General features: G+C 40.6%; 1 protein-coding gene and 1 long non-coding RNA gene across 2 annotated transcripts; both read right to left on the bottom strand.

Moving 5' to 3' along the window:
• Positions 1–328: 328 nt before the first annotated feature.
• Positions 329–26,327, bottom strand: LOC112557370 (adipolin-like). Its single transcript, XM_025227175.1, is given in 10 exon segments — positions 329–2,007; positions 2,551–2,629; positions 2,976–3,108; positions 3,111–3,186; positions 4,295–4,424; positions 4,426–4,457; positions 4,783–4,823; positions 7,102–7,213; positions 7,696–7,821; positions 25,156–26,327. Coding segments are annotated over 10 exon segments (981 nt in total). The 5' UTR covers positions 25,309–26,327; the 3' UTR covers positions 329–1,908.
• LOC112557371 lies at positions 14,901–17,058 on the bottom strand. The gene is made up of 2 exons (XR_003097947.1): positions 16,729–17,058; positions 14,901–15,880 (listed from the first exon to the last, which is right to left on the bottom strand). It is a non-coding gene; the product is annotated as an uncharacterized LOC112557371 (long non-coding RNA).

The raw sequence follows: 26,327 nt of genomic DNA, 5'->3' as shown, positions 1-26,327 counted from the left end.
TTTCTTTGCAGAAGATCTGTTTCCGAAACAAATTATGAAAAGAAAGAATGAAATCTGATGTTTACTTTCTACGGTATATAAATTGATAACACAAAACATTGAGCAAAGAGCATGATGCCAATAGTTTATTGCGGTAACTCGGAATAAAATACAACAATGATCGATCACACCAAAGAATCTTACAACATGCACCGTACGATTGCGAGGTGGTTACCATTCGTACTGGCCCTTGGTCTGCCAGCAAATGTCAGTAAAAGCCAAGGATCGGCCGTTACAATCTAGAAGTACAATATCAGGAACTTGACTTGGACTTAATGCCAAAATACTATATAAAATAAAAATCCTTTAAGTAAAAGAAACCCACACTTTTTTAATGTTAAAAAAAAGGTAAAGGTAACATTTGTACTCTGGGGTAGCTTTTTGTTAGGACGGGGCTCCTCTCCCTCACTACCTTGCCTTCCCCAGTCCTCTTTGATGTCAGGTACCCACTCCCGACTGATGAACTGATAACTGACTAGGGGAAGTTCGATGATCTAACCACTCGGCTACCTGCTTCCTCCTTAAATTTCTCCTTTCAATTTCTGTCCCATCACTCACACACACAGAGCATCATCCACGCTTATTAACGTATTTTCTTATTATGATGACAAAAGTTTTATTTATTTGTTATGGTTTCCTGTTTGTCTTCTTTCTTCCAGTCGACTTTATTGTGACAGTTGCACGTGCAGCAAGTTTCCTTGCTTATGATATGTACGGAAGTGTAAATGCATTGTCAGATAATACTAAAATATGATGCACAAATACGTGTACATACATATGCACAAAACCACAAACTATATTAGAAACAATACAGGAGTCACAACCACTCAGTAAATACAAATGTAGATGTGTAATGCAACGATGAAGTCACAATGACCAGGATGCTTAAATAAAAAAATTACAATTTGAAATCGTTGGATATGTACATATATATTAGTGTTTAGCAACAAATCTTGGGTTTATATTATGCACGCTTTCGTGAAACAGGTGGCCCACAACTGAACTGCAAGAAAAAAAAAATTTCCAACCTAGATTAGAACTTGTAGCAGACTTGTAGACTGCGACTTCTTGGTCGCACGTGCGTGCAGTCACCTTGTGGTGCACGAGGTCAAGAGCACACAGAAGCGGGGGGTCCATTGTATCGGTTGCCTGGTAACAACTATGCTTCACTGCTGATGCTCCATCCCATCCCCTGTGCTGCTGGAGGATGAAATCAGCAGCTGTCTGATGGAAATGCCACACATTTGTGATGATAACAATACTGGAACAGCGCCGTTACCGTGACAGCTGTCTAAGAACATTCTAGCTTTGTCACAACATGTAATACAGTTTATCAAGAGACAACGAAACTGCTAAATTTTTCACTGATGTCAGATGGAAAAAACGTGTTTTTCTTTCACGACATCGTTGAAACAAGTCGAGTCTTGTAGGATTGGAGTTGGGTTGTGCAGAAAGAAGTTCGTCCTGCAGGATGCGCAATGACTTTCGTGTGAGAAGGCCAGGGACCTGGAGCTCACAACAAATGAATTTCTTCTTTCCTGTTATGAGCTCAGTTTATGAATGTACGACTGAACATGAGGTCTGGTGGTCTGATGCTGAGAGAAATAACTGTTCTGCTGTCAGACAGTGAAGGGAGCCAGCGCACAGACCACAGGTGTACGGGACACAGAACAAATACCTGTACATCAGGCGGCACCATTACCTGGATGAACTCGAGGACATCACTTAACACACGAGTAACGATCCTGACGATGATAGCCTGAATATGTCCAAACAGATATCTCATTTTGTCAGCCGAGGTGCAGCTGAAAGTCAAAGGTTGGGGGTCACAGCGGTGTGTCTGTTGAGGGCCGGCCAGGTCACGTGACGCTATACGCCAAACAGAATACCTGTGAAGTCGGAGTCTCCCTGGATCTTTACTGTCATCCGAGACGCATTATCCACGTACACTGAGGCGTACTGACCACTCTGAAAATTAACAAAGCAAACAGACATGCATGAATACGACATGGGATGGGAGGCAAGCAGTAATATCACGGAGGGTGATCGTGGAGGAATCCATGGCGCAATGTTAAGACGAAGCAAGTACCACACACCGAGGTGCTTCCTCCTGTCCCCAATTCTGACTGTAAAAGTAAGGTTGAATACATATCAAATCCTTCTCCTCCATCTTTCCGTCACTTGTGAAGGAAATGCCTACCATGACCTTTGACACATTTATGCACTCAGCCTCTCGTCCCATCCTAGAGGTACAAGCAACAAACACTATCATCGTCGACGATCAAACAATCACAAACAAGACATTGTTAGTCTACACACGCTGTAAGCTCTGTACTTGTACTGAAGGCTAGAGGAACACAATGGAAGACGCCAAGATATATTTACTTATTTTAATTTACAGTAAGATAAAAGTGTCCGTGCAGATTGAAAATTCCCGTAAAATCGAGACATCAGCAGGGGAAGATTTTTATGATCTTTACAAAATGGACTGGAAAAAGAAGAACAATTTACCTTCATTTCGAGGAGACCGGTAACACTGACTGTAAAGATCCGGCTGTTGGTGTCCAAGCCAGTAATGTACTCCAGTGACCTACACAGTGTCACGATATGTGTCACGTGACACACATGATATCATAGCATCACCGCCATTAACTCCAGTGTCATAATATTTCACAAAATGATTGTACTAAACGTGTCATGTATGTGGTACATAATCTCTCATAGCAGCAAGCACTCGGCTCTCACACAAGACCTTGTTTATCTGTAGTACACGGAAAGCTGGGCAACGATGAGGCTAAAGTTCAGACAGCAAGACACCTAGGTAACAGTGACGATGGAAATGTAATCAACAAAGGGATAGAGACAGGACAGGTTAATTAAGAGACAAGAGAGAGAGAGGGAAACCGGTTAGTAGTGGACTGTGTTCCTGCACTTACATGTTTTTCTGACACAGGGAGTCGATGCAAATCTGGATCTTGACAAAGTCGCGCTTCCGTAGGTTTTGACGCATGCGCTCTCGCGACCCTTTATGGCGCAGCTTGAGGTGGAGGTTGGCGGCGAACTGGTACAGCCATCCCTGGGGGCCACAAAGCGGCCATCTTTGGCGTTGAAGACGTGGCCTCTCTGGAATGCTCCATTTCCGAAAGGCTGTCACAGAGAGAGAGAGAAAGAAGAACAAAAAGTTAGGGTTACACGATGTGGGGTCGTGATTCATCTAGTGAGGATAAGTCGTTGTCCCGGGTAAACAAAGGCAAGCATCTTGTCTCCGTAGCGATGACTAGTGTCCACACTTCACGCAAGTTGTCTCCCCGCGGGTGCCATGGTTATAAGTTATAACAAAGACTCCCTAAAATAAAATAACAAATCAGTATCCAGGGAGTGTAGACACTTCGTCGTAACTACGGAAACGATGTCTTTCCTTGATTTCCATAATTTGCCCCTGGGTAGAGACTTATCGTGGCTTCATGAATACGGACCATGCTCGTAAAACGTAGATTATTGGTAAGTTAGTGTGAAAACTGTGATCTATGCTTTAGAAACAAACACGCAAAGAAACGATTAATATTCCATGAGAGCTCTGGCCTGCTACAGTGTACATTGCGACACCACACCGTAAAAACCACTTCCGGTCATGTGTCTCCCTACCACGACTAACGCTAACAATCGAAGATCACTTTTCAGAGAAAATATGAGACTTTTCCCTCGTGTGCTCGTGCGTGCCTGCGTATGTGTGTGTGCGTGCCTGTGTGTGTGCGCGTGCGTCGTGCTTGTGCGCGTGCGTGCGTGCTTGTGTGTGTGCGTGCATGCTTGTGTGCGTGCGTGCCTACTCATATGTGTGTTAGAGGGGGGCAACATCTGTTATCTGCACGGGGATATGTTCCCGCCCCCACGACTCAAAGAACACGACCAGAAAGCGAATGGGCGTTGCTGACCTTTCGCAAGCCCATCAAAAGGTCACAAAAAAGAAAATGAACAGTAAATCGGATGTGCGAGAGCCGGGATTAGCACCAGCGACCACCGCCGTTAGTGTGTGTGACAAAAGCAACAGCAAGAGATATATTGCCCATCCCACCCCAAAACTGAGTGCTTTACTGAATAAACATATGTGAAGACTCAGAGATGTTGTCCCAGCCCCAGTTATCCACATCACACTGACTGCAAACAAACTCACTGCGTTCGAGTCAAAGGGTGTATAAAATATAGATTATGGATAGAAAGAAGAGCAGAGGACGCAAAGAAAATGGTGACACATTACCTGGTGAAAATTCTGTAATTCCAAGAAAGTTTCAGTTGCAACATTAATATTTTTGCGCAGTCGCATGTGGAAAGCTGCCGTCACTCGGGGAACCAGCAACATCTGATCCACCTCGGGTGGAAGTGAAGTAACTGCCGTTCAGTAACGATGTACAAGCTTCACACTGAAAAATGATGAGGACAGTGTGAACAAGGATTGAGTCACTTGTGTTCATAGCTACATTTAAAACCTTTGTCAGCTTCTCTCAGTCAGTAAACTTCTCTCAGTCAGTAAACACTTCTCTCAGTCAGTAAACACTTCTCTCAGTCAGTAAACACTTCTCTCAGTCAGTAAAAAAAGAAAAGCATAACGCACATGTTGTTCGAATACTAACTGCCAAATCAGTAACTGTTTAACTTCAATACTTAGTCTTCTTCGTGTTCAGAGAGTAAGTTGGGGATAATGTTCATAGAACTGAGTGTTAATCCTTGTAATAAACAGATAATCACCCTCTCGGACAGAAGTTCTTCAGCTCTTTTTTCTGCGATTTCTGAAAGAAAATATAATTTAAAAAGTATTCATATCACACAACAATAATTATAAACACTACCATAGCGATTAGGAGAGAGCTGAGCACAAACATAATTACAAACACAGCTGTAGTAGGACAGGGTTGGTCACGTGGTGTCTGTAGGCTGATACGGGTAAACAACAATTACAGCACGTGCTCAGAAAAGCTCCCAGTCTTTATACATTCACGAAAAGAAATTTCCCATAATCAAAGAAAAATTTAAAGATAAAAAAAATCTCTCTTCTTGGGTCCATTATTGAGTTAAATAACTAATATAAAACTGTAAACAGCCGACAGAACGAGCCCAAATTTCTAACAATCAATGAAATCTGAATCGTTGCAAAGAAGTTTTACTGAATGAGTAGTGGACAAGTGGGGTGGGTGAGGCAGTCACCCTGTAAGCAAATACCGCATGCAGAGAAAGAACAGTGTGCCCGAGACGAGATATGAACCCAGGACAACCAACCTTCAGTGTGAACAGCGGACAACTCAAGTTACAAGTGTCATCTGACAGTTTTGCCGTTAAGGGTTTTTGTTTTCGAAAATGCAGAGCAAATACTGTTTATTGTATCGATTTTATTTGTCTTTCGGGGTAAAATGTTGAACTGTCCCAAAGTGTAGTGGTTGTACAGACTGTACAGATTACAAGTGGTTCACTGTGGCCAGTGTACCATAGAGCTCACTCTGCTCTCTCCTTCCGCCGCCTTTAGCATCCCTGACAAGTCAGGTATCTTCTGTTGGGGTGGGCGTGAATAATGTCCACTTACAGATCGGGTGGAACCTGGAACCATGGGTTACGACGCCCCTCATTTGTTTCAAATGGCTGACCCAACTTACCGGTGGAGAATGTAAGCAGTGACTACTGAGTGTAACTCGAAATAACAAGTTCAAAGTGTTGGAAAACAATATTGGAATTGTCTCTTGGCTAAGGGCCAACGGTTAGAAATGCGTGAGTGATATTTACCGACACGAAAACCACGGATGCCACTAAAATATAGTTGAGTAATCAAATAATATGGAGGTGACAGGTAAACAGAAAAATCACGTGACAACCGGTGTGTCGCATGGAAGGAAACGAAAACTGATGTGTGTGCTTTTGGTTTTTTGTTTGTTTTTGCGTGTAAAAATTAGAATACTAGTATGCGCATGTTTAATTAAATAAGGATGCAATAGTGAAGATGTTTTAATACTGATAACAAGCAATGTATAGGTTACATCTTCAAAAGATGTTTCATCACAAAACAATCTAGTTCAAGGGTGCTCATCTGCATCGACACGTACATGTGTTTTAAATGATCCAATCAAAACGAATGTTATTGTAGCAATCTGTTAAATAAATAAACAATATTTTATCTCAGCTATGCGTCAATTTTCAGACCCGGTTGTCGACCTACACCTCCGTAAATAAAACATGCTTTATCAATCGTCTGCTGGCAAATGGAAATAAAAGCTCAACACACACGTGTTTTATGAACATTGCCTTCATAAAAGGTCGTCTTAACACTGATGAAGCTGTATATGTCAGCTCAGATGGACCATAAATATTGCGGGGGTCGCGATACGCCGAGGAGCCGCGCCGACAGACCTTTTAAAGGCGCCGTGCGCACATCATCGTCACCTGGCGCGTGCCCCCAGCCCTCCGCCCCCGAGCCCCCGAGGCGCCCCCCCCAGCATTTATCGGCCGTGCTGTCTGTCACTTGTATTTTACTGTGGATGTTTTCGCTAGCTGGTGGTTTATTTTGTCTGACGCGTCCCACAGGATATCGGTCACGTGAGCACCGCGCGCCCCCTGGCGGAGTTATTTCTGTGTTGTCTTAACCTGTGCACACCGGGTGTTACTGGCGTAAGCTGGGTGCTGTCCTAACCTGCGCTCGCTGCATGTGGGACGCACTTTAAGATGGGGGTCGGGGGTCGAGAGGGGGAGGGAATGGAGGAAGGAGGATAATAGTCGCGAAATGTTCGTGAAAAGAGTTTCAGGTAGGTGATTAAGACGTACGGGTAGTTTTTACTCACACCATAATACGAATCCCGTAAGTATGGTTGAGAGGTGGAATAAAACGGAGCCGACAGGTAAACAGAAGAAGTAAATAACTCGCACATTAATTTCCTGGACACAGTGAGCCACTCACTTCATTGACCCCACGGCCAGTATGCTGTTGGGGTCTGTAACTGTTACTGAGCTGTCATCTGAAGATGATACTGCTAGTATTTTATTAAATGCGTCTGTTTGGACTTGAACTCTGACCAAAGATCTTACCTTTCACCAAAGCCTTAAACTCTTCCATCATTTTCTCCTGCGTCATTTCCGCTCCTGGTGGACCTGGGGGACCCGGAGGACCTTGCGGACCAGGGGGACCAGGAGGGCATTGCTGAAAAAAATATTATCATCGTCACTAGCATCATCAATGTTTCGGTGATTCTTGACCCTCTGATAAATTTATCTTGTATTTAAAAGCAGAGAAACTTTTTTGTTTTAGTTGTAGTAATGTTTTACACTTTTGTTTATGGTTGTATGTATTGGGTGTTTGTTGATTGTGCGTATTATTGCTAAATGTTTTTTAAACTTCGTGCATGCGAAAGCATGAGCTAACCACAAGAGAAAATTTAACACAGCAATTAAAGCTGTTTTGTTTTCCCCATCGGTTCCAAATGGATCATTTGAAACTCTGTAAAAACATTTGTTTTATTGACTAGGTAAAGCCTGGAAAAATAATTTTTCAATATTTTCTCCCACTACTCACTCATTCACTCAGCACATGCATTGTAAACCGAGGCTCCGACTCAGTGTAAACAATGTTTTACGGGTGTTCAGGTAAGCAAGTAAATGTTCTTACAACCACTGTGTTCTTACAAGCACTGTGTTCTTATTTCTTTTCTTCTTCTTCTTGGGCTGCCTACGGGTGTTCACTTTCTCCGAGTGACGTACAAATTGCAACCAGCTGCCTTTGGGGTCGATGGGCCGCCTGGATGGCTGGGTCTGGCAACACACGGTTGAAACAGGTTATTGGTGGCTGGATGTGAAAATATATGTTTGACAAAGATTATTGATGGCTGGATGTGGAAACAGTTTGACAAAGATTATTGGTGGCTGGATGTGGAAACATAGTTTGACAAAGATTATTGGTGGCTGGATGTGGAAACAGTTTGACAAAGATTATTGGTGGCTAGGTCTAAGAACAAACGTTTGACCCCCAAATAAATGTGACCCCGGATTACCTACTAACTGTAGAATTAAGTAGCGACCTGATTGCTGTCATTCATAAAAATTCCTTTAGCATCGACGACGACGACGACTTTTTAAGGTGATAATTGAAACGATAATTCTTGTAAGTGGGGTAATTAATATTGCTAGAACAGAGAGATTAGGATTCTCGATGAATAAGGACCAACCCGGTCTTGTCCGGGCCGCTGATTTTTTTTTCCTAAACGTCCCAATGAAGGGAAAAACTTCGGAAGCCTTCGGAAGCGTGACGTCAGCGACCTTGGCCGACCGTGCTCAGAGAAACCCTTCGCTTCAATCTTTGAAAGCTGTGAAAAAGCTATGAAACTTGCTCTGGGGCTAATTCAACTACTGTTAAACACTATGAAGGGCTGCATTAAATTAATTGTGACAGTCAAAATAACTCAAAGCCTAAAACTGAGGAGAGGTAAAGGTATAATATATGAGAGCCCAACACAACACAATGTTTAACTACAAGTTCAGCAGGTTAAACCCTTCGCTTCAATCTTTGGATGCTATGAAAAAAGCTATGAAACTTGCTCTGGGATAATTCAACTACTGTTAAACAGTATGAAGGGCTACATTAAATTAATTGCGACAGTCAAAAATAACTCAAAGCCTAAAACTGATGAGAAAAGGTAAATAATAAATGAGAGCCCAAGAAACGCAACGCGGACAATGTTTAACTACAAGGTAGTTAGATTAGAGATGACTGTCAGATGGCCTCTGTGGCCTAGTGGCTAGAATCCTCGTCCTAAAAATTGATAGTGTTATGTTCAAATCTTGGAGTGGGTTTAATTTTTTTTTTTTTGTTTTTTTTTTTTTGCGTTGGGATGTTTTCGTTCTCTAATATGATCAATTTCTGTCAAGCCTTTCACGGAAACCTATTGATTGCAAAGCGAAACTATAAAATCTAGTGGTTACAAGCGACCATTAATTTTGTTTGATATGATCAACTATGTTAAAATCTATAGGTGGAGCTATTTTTTATGTATTTTGTTTTGTTTTTTGTTTATTCTTTTTCTAATATGAACAATTCTATGTCAACCATGTCATGAAGACCCACCACTGCATTGGACAATTGCTTCACTAATTGTTTTTAAGATGGAAATCGCATCCGCAAATATACCTATTGTACTTGAATCGCCCTTTTCTAATCTGGGACAATTCTGACGCGGAAAACGCGCCAAGAAAAATTCAAGCGGAACAAGTCCATTTTGATGTTAGGATGGCATCTAGCACCAGACACCACACCTGCTTTGAGTGATCACGCCTGTAACGAGCAGCAACTTAAGTGTGTGCAAGTAAGTGTGATTCATTCAACTGACTTTATTTTTTAGATAAAAACATGATGTAATAATAACTGCAAGCAAAGCGCGCGAGAATCGGCCACAAGTACGTGATCGATCACATTTCGACCGCGCGCCGACCACTGAATTTGTTGTCAAACGCTCGCACAAGCAAATAGTAATAAGATCATATCACCTCACAAACTTCTTTTGAAATCGGGTTCATACGAGACATAGTGGGGCAGACGATCCAAAGGTGCCACGAATATCTTGAATTAGGCGCGCGAAGAAACTATGAAAGTGACAAAGATTACACGCGCATGTAAACCAATCCTGATAAAAGACACTTCATCAAACCTGATTTATTAAAAAGTCATAGTTGAATCATTTCGTGGATGATGATGTGATCGAATTGACTATGGGCTGGTCGAATCGGCAATTAAATGGTCTAATCCAGTGATTCTCAAAGTATTTCGGACCGCTTACCACTTTAATCTACTAGACGCTAAGCAAAATAAAGTTTTATCAGAAAATCATACATTTTATAAAGAGTAATGTCAAAACTGAGTGTATGCTATGTTTTACATATGTTGTAACATCCAAGTATGCATCTTATAATTGCATATGTTATAAATGTAAAGACAGAATGACAAATGCCAATTTGCCATAAGTCAAATCAAACAGTTTGCATGTGTGTTTGTGTTAAAAGTATTCTAAAACCAGAACTGAATGTAAGTACAGTATAAGGAAATGTAGAAATGTATACACACAAATATAGAAATATATGAAGCAACTGATTGCAAGGTCATTGACACACATACCAAGATTTCTCACTTTTCCAGATATGTTTCATCATTACCAAAATATAAAACGTTTATATATCTTCATGAGGATTGTACAGCAAAATATGAATATTAATAATAAGATCTAAAAGATGTATAAATATCATGATTAAACAGTGGAGATCACAGTCATAACCACTGGAATTCTTCCTGTGGTGTTCATATTTACTACTGTAAAAGTGATGCACATCCGAATATGTATTAGATTAAGTTTGTATTTTTAAACAAACATCTATCACAATCAGTTACACTTATTTATAATACTTGCATAGCCAAATGCTATAACATTACAGACAAAATTCTTATCTCATTATTTTACATTTCCAGGAAATTTTACCACTTGGCTACAGGTATAAAGTGACATCATTTCAGCCAAAATCTGAGGGAAAATTCATATGTGAAGTCCGGCTGGCAATATTGATACAGATAGTGCAAAACTGTGGCTTCAGAAATTTCAAGACAGAAGCAAGGTTACATTGCGTGCTAGAGCCAGTGTGCCAGCAAAGGACGGGGGCAAAAATATTTATAAACAATACTTCAGATGCCAGCACAATACCAACCCGGTTTCTGCTACAGCCAACAGCCGTCTTGGTTCCAAGAATTCAGAATGTCCAGCTCTGCTAACAATTGCTGTACAGAGACAGCTTGGAAAACTCAGCAGGTACTACTCTTGAAGTGTAAATATTATGATGATCAAAAGAAAGATAATGAATATGGGCAAAGCATTATGTTAGGTTTACACATATTTTGTCTGTTAATGTTTAAACCAAAGTAACTACAGTCTGTATGACATTAATTTTAATAGTACAAGCACTCCTCTTGAATTAGAAATGTTTGTATGCATTGTTTTAGTATATGCATCCATGTGGATTAAATGGAACACTTCTTTTGTTTAACACTTACATAGTAAATATGAGGAAGACATTTGATCATTGTTGAAGCTGTGATGGGTCTATGGTTATATAACTTTTGTAGCAATGAACAGTCAGTGAGATGTTACATCCTTTTTTGCAGACCAAAGAACATAGACCCGCTTTGAGAGATTTCCCTACATGCCTTCGATTGAACACACTCACAATCATAGTCTGTATAGTGCTGATTCTCTACGTCATAGGGATGTTAATAATGAAACAATCACCAAATTCAAGGGACTTTTTTCAAAAGGCCATAGTGCATCTTCAGCACTTGAACTGCATAAGCTTGACCTCCACATGGAACACGGCGAAAACTATGTTTATGAGGCTGCTGACAGAGCTGTTTGTCCTGATCTGGGGTTTTGCCACAGGTACTTAACATCTGCAGCTGGTTTTTCAGTAGAATTTGATGTTCATAGCATTTTACACATGACTTGACCATAATTTCACCCATTCTACATAATCCTGAAGTCCCTAGTGTTTCTTTACTTGTGTATGTTTATACTTTTACTTTGTTACTTTGCAATTAAAAATAAGTTGTCATAAATAAATATGTGCCTTGAGCATTAGAATACAGTATAGTTGATAATGTTATACCCTTACAATCAGGGTTTTTGGTTCATTATATTATAGAATTTTATCAGAAACTGCAATATTGATTTGATGAAGAAATGAGAAGTAAATAGTGGCTAAAATGTCTATGATTTGAACATTTAGCTATTTTTCTTCTATTATAAGGGGTGTTGAATGTCAGGATAGAATCCTTAGTTTGGATCATGAAACGTCAGTTTTTAAAAACGTTTTTCTGTGTTTTTATTTTATTCTTATAGCATTCTTTAGCTCTTGTAGTGAAGTCTTCTTTTGATGAGCTAATATGACATGTGTATTTGGTCGATGTAAGGACTGAGCCATTGGGTTAATTAACTTTAATTTATTCAAAACAAAGAATTTAAGACACTCTTTACTATTCAATTTTCTTTCTCCCCCTACATTTCAGACTGTACAAGCAAGTATTTGATGAGAAATACTCTCCAACCTCTTCAGAACTGTTGATTGACAGCCTAAAGACAGCTTGCAGGACATTCAATGCAGAACAAAATGGGAGTTCTGCAAGGTAAAAGAAACAGCATCAGGGAAGATAGCCATAGCTGTCTGCACTCCCCTAATGATGAGAGTGCACAGACTGCACCGTGCAAGTGGTGAACTTGTTTTTATGGATGCCTCAGGTGGGATGGACAGGTATGACTGCAGAGTTTTCTTGCTTCTCACTCACAGTGTTGCAGGTGGACTCCCTTTAGGCTGCCTTATTGTTTCTTCTGAAGCAACAGAAGTAATAACAGATGCTTTGTTACTATATAAAGAACTTTTGCCATCTGATGCTTTTTTTGGAAGAGGTAATAGAGGACCTCAGGTGTACCTCACAGATGACAGTAGTGCTGAAAGGCAGAGCCTGCAAGCTACATTCCCTGAAGCAACACTTCTTCTTTGTACGTTCCATATACTTCAGGCCACTTGGCGTTTCCTTTGGGAGGCTCGGAACAATGTAAAAAAGAAAGCAGGCCTCATCTACTGAGCATCATCAAGAAAATGGTTTATGCTCAGAGTGATGATGAAATAATTAATGTTTATGATAATGCCTGTAGAGATGATGTTGTTAGGGTCAATCCCAAATTCAAACTGTATTTAGAAAAGCAGTTTGAACGAAGAAGTCTATGGGCAGTCACTTTTAGAAAAGACCTTCCTGTTCGTGGAAATAACACAAACAACTACTGTGAAGCAGCTATGCATGTTTTGAAAGATAAGATCTTCTGCCGCACACGTGCATATAACATTCAGCAACTGCTTGATTTCTTATTAACACGGTTTCCTGCCTACTATGAAAGGCGGCTGCTTGACCTTGCCAATGGTAGGAGAGATGTTACGGTTAGCAGACGCTATTTATATGGAACAGAAAGTATTAAGAGGGAAATGGTTCAGGCTGTAGGAGATCTTCTTTTTGAAGTTAAAAGTGAGCAGCAGCATGGTAAGTCATACCAAGTAGACATGAACACAGACATGTGTTCTTGCCCACATGGCATGACAGGTGCACCCTGCAAGCACCAGCACGCTGTCATGAAATTTTTTAATGTATCTTCATTAAATATATTTCCTGTTAGGGATGCCAAATCAAGGAGACATTTCTTCCACCTAGCGACTGGACAAGACAATATTCAGCAGAATGGTTCCAGCCTCTTGTTGATACTCGAGAAGACGTCCAGAACCATGTACTTCGAGTACAAATGTGGAAACTGTCGACACACCATTTCAGACTGACAACAACAACAGGGTTGAAGAATTACTGACGCATGACTCAGAGGACGAGTTTGACATCCCTACCTCTAATGATGCTTTAATAATACAAGAGTTTAAAAAAGAACATTGATAAACTTTTAAAAAGATATTGAAAATATATAGAACTGAACTTTTGCCTGCCGTTGACCTCTTTAATAAAAAAATTGCAAAGTTAAGCACCACAAGTGCACTTTCAACAGCACTTTCCTGTTTTGGAGATAACACCGGAGTCTCTTCAGTTGTTCGACGAGGTATTATTCCTGTTCAACCATCAGCAATTGCCCGTCGAACAACATATGTTGGGGGCAGGCAGTGCTTGCAAAGTGGCAGGAAACCTATTAATGCCGAATTTTGTGATAAAACAAAAAAGAGAAAAGTATCAGAAAGCTGCCAGCTTCTGCCCAGAAAAAAACAACGAAAAGCAGCGCACTGTATTAGTCAGTGTGTTAAGAACAACAAAAGCCTTGGAAAGTGCCACCATGCAAAGTGATCATTAATTATTTGATAAATAGTGGGTTGGGTTGAAATCACAAAATAAGCATAGTCTGTTATGAGTAGCAAGCTCTGTGTGAAAGCTGGCTTTAGAAATAGACCTATTCTTATAGGAAATATTTATTCTTCTGGTGTCTACCAGGGGATGACTGTAGGCTTTTTTTTTTCTATTTAGTAATAAACTTGCTGTTAAAATGATAAACAATGGAGAATGGAGTCATGTTCTTGGACACGTGTGTGACAAAAGATTTTATTTTGCTGCTTTATTAAATTATTCATTTTTCTTGATGTGATGTGGTAAATGAATCTAACACTAATGAAGGTAAAATTTATAGTAGCACTGTTGTAACTACAGAATTGGAGAAAAAGAAAGATGCATGTGGAATGGTTTTGTCTGTTGTAAATTTTTATCAAGTACTTGGATATCTACCTTACAAATAGACTCAGTTTTGTATATAGATAATTACTCTGTAGAGATATGTATTACTAACCCTTTTTTATGCTTTAGTACAACTGTATGTAACCTTTCCTGCAAATATGGGGTTGAGAAAAGCAATGAGCTGATATACAGTTACCATTACTTCAATGCTATGTTCATTCACTCAAACTTATTCCAAAATGGATAACAACATAAGAAACTGCAATAATAATTATGTAATGCTATTGAATCTTCCACAAAATTGAGTAAAGACATTTGAGAACATTATATTATGTAAAATGTGTGTTTATGTAAAAGAAACACCATCTAAATAATGTTAGGTATGAATGCCACTTTATACTTTTATGTGAGTTTTTGAAAAGAGCATGATGTAAATTATTTTGCGAATTCTAATGAAATAATCCGTGGGTTAGAAGTAATGAAGGTATTTCCAATAGCCGCGGTCGTAGCTTGTGGATTGGCTGAGGGTGGGTAGGTGAAGGGGCGACAGAGGGAACACAACAATAAACAGTACTGAAGAGGTCTGCGGTATGTTTTTAAGTATGGAATGACTAGTCAAGAGAATCTTTGCAGTGGTGTTGTCTTGCTCGATTCTTTTTAACCAGCTAGGTTTCATTGTTGATAGAAAGAGTAAATGTCACACATTTTAAGCCCGTAGGGTTTACAGACTACTGATTTCTTGATTCTGTTATGTTTTCCTCCCCAGAGAAAGGAAGACATTTTTTTGCACAAAAAGTTTGAGGAGTAGTACACTTGTGAAGTGTTGTCTTTTTCATTTCTTTTCTTTGTGTTTCCCAGTTGAATGATTTGCTGTATAAACACTTCTACCTGTTTGTGGGTTATAGCATGTTGCTTATGCAGTGATGAATTTCCAGTGTAATAATTTATGTCTGCATGTGTTGGATTGTATGTAATGAAATGCCCCAATGCAAATGAGACATCACGCCTCAACTCACTGATTACAAGACCGTGATTACTATTTCCACATAGTACCATACTGTCTTATCCGTTGAAATAAAACCTAACTTTTGCTCTCTCTCTCTCTCCCTGTCACATACATTCTGTATTCTTTACTATTTATTCACCCTCCAAGGGGTACACACTCCCATCCATTGCAATGTACAATATCTCACATATACATTTTATTCATTTATTTAGTTCACCATCCTTAGTAATATCTTCACAAATCCCGCTAATATGCTGAGGGTCTTTTCGTTTCTTTAAAGCTAATAACAGCTGGAATTTATAAGCATTTAGATTGTGAATATAGTAAAGTGGTAAATCATTTCTACACTGGTAGATTTTTTTTTACAGTTAAATAGATTATTAATAACAATAGCCACTGCACACTGGGACAATGTAACATTGTGAGGAGAATGTGTACTGAAATGAACAATCTGCATAGCCATATGTTCTTGATTTTAGTAGCTACACCCATCTTAATATGAAGCACGAGGGTTCATACTTATGTGGTATTTGGAAATTAGCTCCCGTCTCTGGAGATCTCCACTGAAAAATAAAATTGTGGTGATCACACTGCGCATGAAAACAAGAAATATTTAATCGTGATATGCTAAAGCATTACTTATGGACCGACTGATGCATAAATCTTAATAATGACAACATAAGAAAAAAACAAGGTAATAGTAGCAAAATTATATTTTATTATTATTATTGTAAGACTTATTTTGCATTCAAAGTGGTTGATTGTAATCCCTTCAAATATAAATGCTTCAACTTTTTTTATTGCAAACATACTACTTTGAATTAGTTGGTAATGATGTCCAGTTTAAAATCTTGCTTCATGCTTTTCTCTCCATGTCTACTTTTTGCTTATTTACAACCATTCTTTTAAACACCCAAATCATGTGACATTTTGTCATCATCTGGAAAGGTCTGTGTCCATATTAAAGTAATAATACAGTACATGTTCATAAACTTATGTATTTTATTACATCTTGTAACTGTGCTTACTGTGTAGTACGGAAATAAAGAATGAAACCTAAGCGTCAAAACGACTTTGCTTGATTCAGTCACGGACTTCTATACACGATCGGTCGTTCAGTATCGCTGAATGTCAATAGCACATTACACGTTTCGTTCATATGAATTAAAAATCAGTCTGTGTGCAATATATTAATTAGCACGCTACAATACTATATAATGCCACGAATACAATCCTAGAAAATCAAATAGCAGACGGAACACTACGAAGAAACCGACTAAGCGACGAGCAAAAATAAACCGGAGACACAATTGCTTAAGCTCGTGATGATACTTGGCTACAAAATAGCAGACGAACATTTACATAGAAACAGATCAACTAAGCCACGAATAAAAATTAAAATCTAACTTACCTTCTTATTTAAGTAGGGCTGATTTTTTATTGAGCTGCATCACAACACGTCCTTGATCCGCGAGTCTACCACAATTGACAATGTTACATTCAAGACATACATCCGCACTTGTTGACCCCTGCGCAGTGTGAGAAGGCAATTCGTGAGCTCGTGACACCCACACAAACATTTGACTGCACAGCACGACAGTTGCAGCTCACTTAAGTTTTGATGATAAAAAGTTAATACACCCCTCGATCGCTGAATACTAGCTCGATCGTTTGAAATAACAGATCACTTCGCAAAGGCGTATCCAACAACTTAATCTCGCAGTGGCTGAGAGTGGTTCGAATTGAGGAAAGAAACACAGATAAAAAAAGTAAAAAATATGTTCTTTCAAAAAGCAATAATTATTATTACTATACTGATGCATGTTTAAATATCTTAGTGTAAAATATGAACATTTCAATATCAAAGTCCGATAGTAGAGATTATGTGTCTATCGATAAGACTGTACACAGCTAGATTACGAAAATTATTACTATAATAATAAATATAATAGTTATTACTATACTGACGCAATTTTAAACATCTGTTAGTGCAAAATATGAACATTTCAATGTCAAAGTATGACAGTAGAGATTATGTGTCTATTGATAAGACTGTACACAGCTAGTTTACGAAAACCTATTGATTGCCAAGATAAATCATGTAATCTAGCTGTGTATAATCTTATATAAAACCCACTAAATACACACACAGACATCTGCTTATATATATATTTTTTCTAATACCCCTATATATATAATCACCCCTTCCCCACAAACTTTCTTGCGATGCATTAGTTCCCACACAAACATTTGGCTGAACAGCACGACAGTTGCAGCTCGATCAGTTATGATGAAAGTTAATATATAGTTCCCTCTTTAAAAGAATAATCCAACCACCCACCCCCACCTCTAAGATCGCTGTTTATATAGTAGTGGGTCTTCATAAAATGGTTGACATAGAATTGTTCTTATTAGGGAAAGAATAAACAAAATACACAAAAAATTAGCTCCACCTAGATTTCTACATAGTCAATCATGTCAAACAAAATTAATGGGCGTTTGTTATATGATTATATATGATTATATGGTTTTCCATGAAAGGCTTGACAGAAATTGATCATATTAGAGAACGAAAACATCCCAACGCAAAAAAAAAAATTAAACCCCACTCCAAGATTTGAACATAACACCTATCAATTTTAGGACGAGGATTCTAGCCACTAGGCCACAGAGGCCATCTGACAGTCATCTCTAATCTAACCTACTTGTAGTTAAACATTGTCCGCGTTGCGTTCTTGGGCTCTCATTTATTATTTACCTTTTCTCATCAGTTTTAGGCTTTGAGTTATTTTGACTGTCGCAATTAATTTAATGTAGCCCTTCATACTGTTTAACAGTAGTTGAATTATCCCCAGAGCAAGTTTCATAGCTTTTTCATAGCATCCAAAGATTGAAGCGAAGGGTTTAACCTGCTGAACTTGTAGTTAAACATTGTGTTGTGTTGGCTCTCATATATTATACCTTTACCTCTCCTCAGTTTTAGGCTTTGAGTTATTTTGACTGTCACAATTAATTTAATGCAGCCCTTCATAGTGTTTAACAGTAGTTGAATTAGCCCCAGAGCAAGTTTCATAGCTTTTTCACAGCTTTCAAAGATTGAAGCGAAGGGTTTCTCTGAGCACGGTCGGCCAAGGTCGCTGACGTCACGCTTCCGAAGGCTTCCGAAGATTTTCCCTTCATTGGGACGTTTAGGAAAAAAAAATCAGCGTCCGGGCCTTTACACCCCTGACATCCTGCTGTAGAATTCTGTAACTTAGGCCGGCAAAATACTGGACAGACAATGTGGAGATATTATATATACACATTTTTGTACATTTCAATTTTCCGTAATTTTTTCTGTAAGATAAAAAAGGTACGAAGGGGATGTTTTACGTTAATTTTGAAATAATAATCTGTGCAGTTTCATTATTTTATTTTTATTGTACTAAAAGATTACAAATAAATAAAATGTCTCGCTGATGCATTTGACAGACTGTCTATAACTCCATGGTAATCAAGTTAGTAAGACGCCCATTATTCATCCTCTATGTTGCACGTGCACAACTGAACGGCTTGACGACAGTAAAGTCGGCCTTTGCACAAAATTGAGCCTATAATATATGCTTGCCATTCCACGACTTTTTGATTTAGTTATCAGAATATTGAGAGAAAACAGATTTCTCCCACTTAACTACAGAGTGGGTTGACCGTTGAAAGCACAGAGGAAATGGATGAGGATGCAAGAGCAGGCAATGCGGCAAGGGAGATAATTCCGCTCCACCCCGCTGAACAGTCAGCCACGCTTGGCGACTCCGACCACTTGCACCAGTTGCAGCAAAAATGTCTTATATTATTTCTATATAAACACACTTACAGAACAGATATCATCGCTGGTAGACTTCGACGCTGGAAATCAGGAATAGATAAATAGTCCAGCTGAGGACTTTTCTTTCGTTGTCGTCGTCATTAACCTCAGTCATCCTCAGTGTCATTTCCCCTCTCATTTTTCTTTTCCAGCTGCACCTCATCACCATACAAACAAAGGTGCACAACTACTGTCGGCGAATTACCCACATTCTTACATGACTGGTTCCCTCCAAAGACCAAGAGTCGTCATTACTTACCCATCTTCTCCACTTGCCGAGCACCAAATTACTAGCCCGTCATCATTACCTACCCCAGACACTATTAGATACCCGTCAATCATGGACAGAATGACCCGCCATCATCTCAAAAATACAAAGCACTGCGTGTTGTGAGATAAAGAGTCAGTGAGTGAGTAAAGGGGTGGGTAGATGGGTGGATGAGTGAGTGAATGAAAGTGAGTGATCCTAAAAAATACTGTTCATCGTTCACACCAGCTCGAAAGATTAGTCTGAGCGTACCTTCAGAGAGAGTTGACCTCCCGGCAGACAACCTCTCAAGAAACCTGGGAGTTTGTTGCAGTTGTAGCAGGAACTGACAGGTTTTACAAAATTCACACACACAAACACACGGGAAGAAAAAAGAAAGAGAGAACCAAAAAAAAAAAAAACAGAGGAGAAAGATGTTTATCAACCTATAGCAAAGCCCCTAAAGTGAAAGCCATTACCAGGCAAAAGAACCCCCTTCATATTAACAAACATCTCGAGTACACATTTTTCTGCTACATTAATCTTCCACTGGTGCGAGATTATGGACAAGGCGATGAGTGGGAACTGGGCTAATGACTTTATCGTCGGAACTCGACAAGCGACAGGAAGCAGGCCGATACACCTACGCCGCCACCCACCACCACCACCACCTCCCCATCCTCCCCCACCACCACGACCACGGCCCCCGTGTCGAGCGTAAACACGATGCACAGCGAGCGCTGAGAGATGATGTTATCCATCTCCTAATCCGCGCGCTGTCGGGCTGGTCACGCGCCACTGGCCACTGCCTCTCGTGAAAGGGGGGAAACTTTGGGAGTAAGTATGTAGAAATATGTGTATTAGTAGTAGTATTTTAGCATTAGTCTACATAGAAGAAATTATTCATCCTTCTTTTCTCTGGAGTAGGGGCAAAAGGGAATTGTTTTATTCTCAAATTTCCGCTTCTCGTGAATATTTGGAACCACAAGCAACATCTTACAACGCAGAAACTATACAACAAATAAAAACAATAACATACAAACATCTCATTGAGGAAAAGACTTGATTTCTGCTGCTAACAATTCTACCTCTGATTATATTTTTTCTATCGCTTCACAATCAAGCTTATTTATGGACAATCTCTCGATAACCAGATCGTGAAACTCTCCCACTTGACATTCTGAAAACTCATCTTCGGCAAACAGAACAGTAAAGCCGTCACGTGACTCTTTGTTTCTTTCCCGGCTATCTTTCTCAAATTACATTCTCCAAATTTCCGTTCATTAGTATACATTTGTCGAAATTTATCCATGTACTTTTATCGTCGTCGTCGTCGTCTGTAGAAAAGTATAAGTAATTTCATAACAGATGGCAAATCAAGAAAAGACAAGGTGTATGCTGATTTTCTCTACCGGTTAATAGTAATAATAATAATAACAACAACAACAACAACAGCAAGTTTGCCTTTCGTCACCATCCATAAACTGTTGTGACGAACAAGTGCGTTTATTTCAACTGAATGTATTGTCGTGCAATATCCTTCCTTCTCTTCCACACCCGCTCGTCTCCAGTCCTCGGTCACTACCCCCTTCCTACATTCCGAGACGACCTTCGTGGCTAGTCACTGAGAGAGGGTGTGTGTGTGTCGTGGTGAGGGGTGTGTCTAATTGTCAGTAAACTGCGAACATCGCCGACATCGTTTACTCTCGGCAGCTTCGTCGTGCTGCTTCCCGTCAGCCTCCCACCCGCCTGCTAGCGGCTCAGCAGATGAAGCCTGCCCGAGTTATCTGTCTTGAATTATGAGGCAGTTGCAGACATCTGTAAATGATAGTAAGAATGATTCCAGAGGAGAAAAGCAAGAAAGGTTAAAGACAGCAATTGCCCTGGCTTATGCTTGTTGCCTCCTCATTTGCTCCCCAGCAGCCTCCCTCATCCCGCGCGCGCCTGTGTGCGTACGTGTGTGTATATGTGTGTGTGTAGGTGTGATCTAGATAGAGAAGTGTGTGTGTGTGCGCGCATGCGTATACAAGTGTGCCTGTGTGTGTGAGTACAAGTGTGAGCATTTGTCTGTACATATGTTCAAGTTCGTGTGTGTCTCTAGGGATGTGCGTGTGTGTATACCGGTGTTTTAGAGAGAGAATGTCTGGGCGTGCGTACATGCGTGTGTGTGTGTGTTTTAGTGTATCTGTGCTTTGGAAAAAAAAAGAGAATGTGTGTGTGAGAGAGAGAACTCCACACCTCATACAGCCCTCGCTAAGAACAGAATTATTGTAAGCCCAAGTCAGCCTCGAGGAGCCCTGTCTATGTCAAGTACTCCTGTCTTTGAGAGCAGAATTATATTTGCTAACCGCAAACATGGCTTTTGTCAACTCAGCTAAGATACTTGTATTGTTTCCGCAAGTGAAGCTGATGGAAAGGGGAGTGACTTCAATCGTTAGGTGGCAGAGAGCCCAAACCTTTACAAATGTGGTTTCCTTGGTGTCGGAGGCCGGCTTGTTCCTTCACAACAACGGACGGCGGTCCTCTTCTGAAGGTCCGGCATTTATTGAGTAAGCTAAGGAATGTTTGCCTTCTGACAATAAATGGATGTAAGGACTGAACACACGACCGTTACTAGTCTGTCGGTCAGGCGACATCCACATGTCAGACGATGGCGGAGCTTTCAGCCGCCAGTTAATTCGTCGCTTTGAACTTGCTTGCTTTTGTCAGACCTGTACCTGTCGACAACTCTGAACAAAATGGCTTTACGGGCTTCAGTAAGTGTTGACATTTGTCCCTCTGCTTGATTGCCTGATTTCCTATGCGTGTACGGTGTACGTGTGTGTGTGTGTGTGTGTTCTCTGTAACTGTGTCATAGTGCGTCCAAGGATGCTGCACGTGCCTCTGAATCACATAGTGATACTCGCCAAGAGAGTTCTTGTTGCTGGATCAGAAGTCAGTGATGCTTGTCTTTAAACCGCGGTCCACATGTTTCTCTAAGCCTCTTGTGCTTGTCAAGTTGTCCAACGACATCCCCGTCAACCAAACATTGAAACTAAGAAAACTAAATGTGTGTTCAATTAATTCTCACATATATATATTGATATTCCTAACTGCCCTTTTCTGTATCTCTCCTGTATTTAGACCAACGCCCCTTAAGAAGAAAAACAAAGAAAACACGAGTACAGTTCACTCTCGCCTGTCATTAAAACTATAAATTAAAAGCTGTGTGATACATCCGACATTTAGTAATCAAGTTACGTTTCTCCCTCCACTGATAACAACTTAAATATTGTGGATCATGTTTAACACTCACGAGGGAAAAAACGTGAGAAAAGGAAAGAACGAAACAGTTTATATCTTTTTCCAAGGGAGCACACCGCCGAGATTGTTATCTCCTCACGTCTCCAGTTGGTGAAGAGTACTCAATGGCCCTCAGCTACTTGACGGTTATTTTATTGATGTGCACGTGCGTGCTTGCTGCTCTTACTTCAGCTTTGTCTTATGGTTCTTCAATATTGTTGTAACGAAGCTCTACGGACGGCTGAAGGTAGTTCGCAAAGACAGACAGAGAGAGGGAGATGTGGGTGCGAACGTTGACAGCCATTCACAGAGAGGGGTGGCACACCCCACCCGGTATCCTTCCCCACTTCCCTGGTCTTCATCATTAATGTCGCCGCCAGAAGTGCTGTTGGCGAGAGAAAGAGCCGAGCTGCAAATCACGCTACAAGTGACACCTGGCGAGAAGTCTTATCACACCGGACACACCAACAGGTGTGAAGCGCGTCCATCAAACGACGCCGTCGACACTTGGTCTGAGTGCGTCCCCGTCAGCGACTGCGCCAAGGTACACGGCGAGGAATCAACCGAGACTTACCTTACTAAGTACTGGACTTACTTTACTCAGAACTGCTTACGACGACTGTTTTCTTCTTTTGTCTTAAGTTACTCATCACGTACCTAGCACGTATTAGTCCCGTACTAACATATCAATCACGTGCTAAGGCACAGTGCTGGACGCTCTCAATCCGCGGGTTATCCCACCCCATCACTTGGTTGATTGAACTGCTCATTCACTGTGTGCTTCTGTGACTATGTCCTGTATTCGAAACTCACTCACTCTCGATACACAGCCTGCTTTCTTCATTGTGCCACCTTCGTGATTAAAGTCTTGTCATCGCCATTGTCTCTCGTCAAGCGACTCGCGTTGAATTCCATCGAATTATTTATTGAAATAAGTGTCGACCAGTCATTAATTTAAAAACGCCGACAGAGCCTGCACTACCTGGGTGGCAACACACACAATATCCGGGTGGTAGGTAACACCAACTTGCCAAGAGGTGCTACGCCGTGGGCGGTGGCGCTCCTTGGGGTGGGTATCCACCCTGACTCCATTAACAAAAACACGAATGACTTTAGTGTTTTAAAAAATAATGATATATGGATCAAGTTAATAATAATCAGTTTCCTTTAAATTCCATTCTATCCTTCGTTCCGGCTTACTAGGGAGCTTGTGGTCCCCGTCACCCGTGCCGCCTGTAGATGACTTTATTTTCGGGTGGGAGCGATAACGATTAATCTTCTAAACACACTCCGCTCTGCGCCAGTTCTGTGGGGGACATGACCGCTGGCCGGCCGCTTGTGGTCCTCCATGAGAGAGCGACCCACGGGGAGAGAATGTTCGTGTTAAAGCCAGATAGCTCAGGATTAGAGAGGCGACAGAAAGATTTGTCCACGACCCAGAGATTTCAATCATTGTGTCTGGGCGGGTATCTTCCGCTATGCTCGCCTCGAGAACCCGAGATTTGTCCGATAACTGCTCCTTTGATCGTTGGCTTTGTTATTTGGTTTCTCGAGATGTTGCTAGACATTACTTTCACACCTTTTGTATGTCACATCAAGATAATCCTGATGTTACTTTACACTTTGAAGTTTGTCACATCAAAGTGTTTCTAGAGGATACTTTCACACCTTTTGCTAAATATGTCCACAGCTCTTGGCATTTTCCTTTATAAACTATGTCAATTCATCTCTCAGGATTTTCTTTTATTGACACTTTCATTTTTTCTGGTGTCTTGGTTGTTTGTGTCTACTATAAGTGTTTTCTTTACACAATGCTGGGAGCACAACAAAATTCTAATTTATATAAATTACATTAATAGCCTCTAAAATTTATGTTTGTTACTTCAAACTTGTTTTTCTTTGGCATTCTGGACATTGAACTATGTGTTATATAAAGACTGAACATTCAACCCTATGTAAGTGTCTAATAAACAAGGAAAATCCTTTCATTCGGTTTAAAAAGATCTTCATGTTCCAAACACTTGAAGAATAACAAAAACAATACAGAAGTTTTTTTTCTCTCTAACCTGCTTCATGTAACCGTTAGTAGCTGAGGACAGCTTCTCCCTCTTGTCACAGAGGAAGTTTAAATAACTTTGTAACACATTTTCCTGCAGTTTGTTTAGGAAAACAAAAAAAACAAAAACAAACAAACAAAAAACAAACAAAAATCTGAAAGCAAGGAATGCCAAATGCAACAGCTTTGTATAGAGACAGGGTCCAAGATATATATATATGTGTGTGTTCAATGTTTACGCGGTAAACATTGTTGATTAGTAGAAGCCCAGGCACAAAGTGTGTAGACATCATATTTACGAGTGTGTGAAGGACGGACAGAGGGAAGACGCAGTGCAGAAAGAAACCAACAGAACAAAGCCTGCACAGGTCAGAAAAAAGAAGAAAGTAGCAGCAAAAACAGACTCTACCTCTTCGTTTGTGTTCAGATTGTCCAGCATGTCCTCCCCGTCGTCTGCGAGAGGAAAGTCGTCGTTGTAGGCCGTCACACTCTCCCAGCAGATGAGCAGCAGAAGGAAGCTTCCTGTCACACACTTCGTCCCGAAGGAAACCCTCGGCGCCATGTTCGCCACTCAAGTCACCGCCAAGAGAAAGGATGGGGGCAATCAAGGTAAAATGGACTTTTGTAGGCCGGACAGTTGTTTAAGTATCTCACGACACACCGCTGCATGAAACATATTGCAAAAAAAAGTCTTCTTCGATGTGCCTTCTTCGACGAGTTGTAGCAAAGAAGACAGCACTCCTAAAAAAAAGCTGCCAGAGAATATGTCATAAAATCTCAGCTTTTATTATACTGTCCCCTTGTAAAGTCCTCTCCAGGTGTGTTCAGGTATGGGCACAAAGCAGCAAGCCAGGCGTGGTTGAAAAAAAAATCAGTTGTGACGAACTTTGTACAAAGAGTTTAATGTAAATTTCTCAATATCTTTATAAAAAGCTGTCGCTCATCGTTTACAAGCCGACACTGCCATCATTCAATTTCAGTCAAACGTTTACACAGTATCCTCAACGATGGTCACTTCAAACGTATGATCACTGTAGTTACTTTCTGGTGTTCACAGTCGACGATCAGAACCGAAACACTGGAGTTATCCATCGACAATGACCTGTGTTCTCTGGGGAGGAAAAAAAAATAATCTCACAAAACTTCTCTCCAGATTAGCGAAGACGAAAAGGCAGGAAGAGAGCAGAGAAAGGTCCGTCAATACCGCTGGAGTGGCGGCTGCCAACTGAGGTCAGTCGTGCGTGGCGACTCTGTGATCGGCAGCAAGTCCCCGGCGGAGGTCTGTGAAGCCAACCACATGTGAGGTCCGTGCGCGCGAGCGCGTCGCCGACGATTTCGCGATTCCTTGCCACACGATGGAGGAAGGCGCCAGCAGTCCACCACTCACCACTTCCATCAACGCGAGAAAGCGGCCTGTTGGGGGGAATGGGGATCTTCGTCGACTGATATGTCTTTGTCTACAACTGTCAGCATGCCTCCTCGTAGTTCTGTAGACAGATGTGTGTAGTAAGTATTGGTGGTCCAACAGGGCAGTCTTCATTCTGTAGCTACATAATTCAATTGTATAATTATAGAACTCGT

The sequence above is a fragment of the Pomacea canaliculata genome, linkage group LG2 (genome assembly GCF_003073045.1).
Source record: "Pomacea canaliculata isolate SZHN2017 linkage group LG2, ASM307304v1, whole genome shotgun sequence".
NCBI lineage: Eukaryota > Metazoa > Mollusca > Gastropoda > Architaenioglossa > Ampullariidae > Pomacea > Pomacea canaliculata.
The sequence above is the reverse complement of the archived record's forward strand: the minus strand, read 5'-3'. Positions and strand labels throughout refer to the sequence as shown.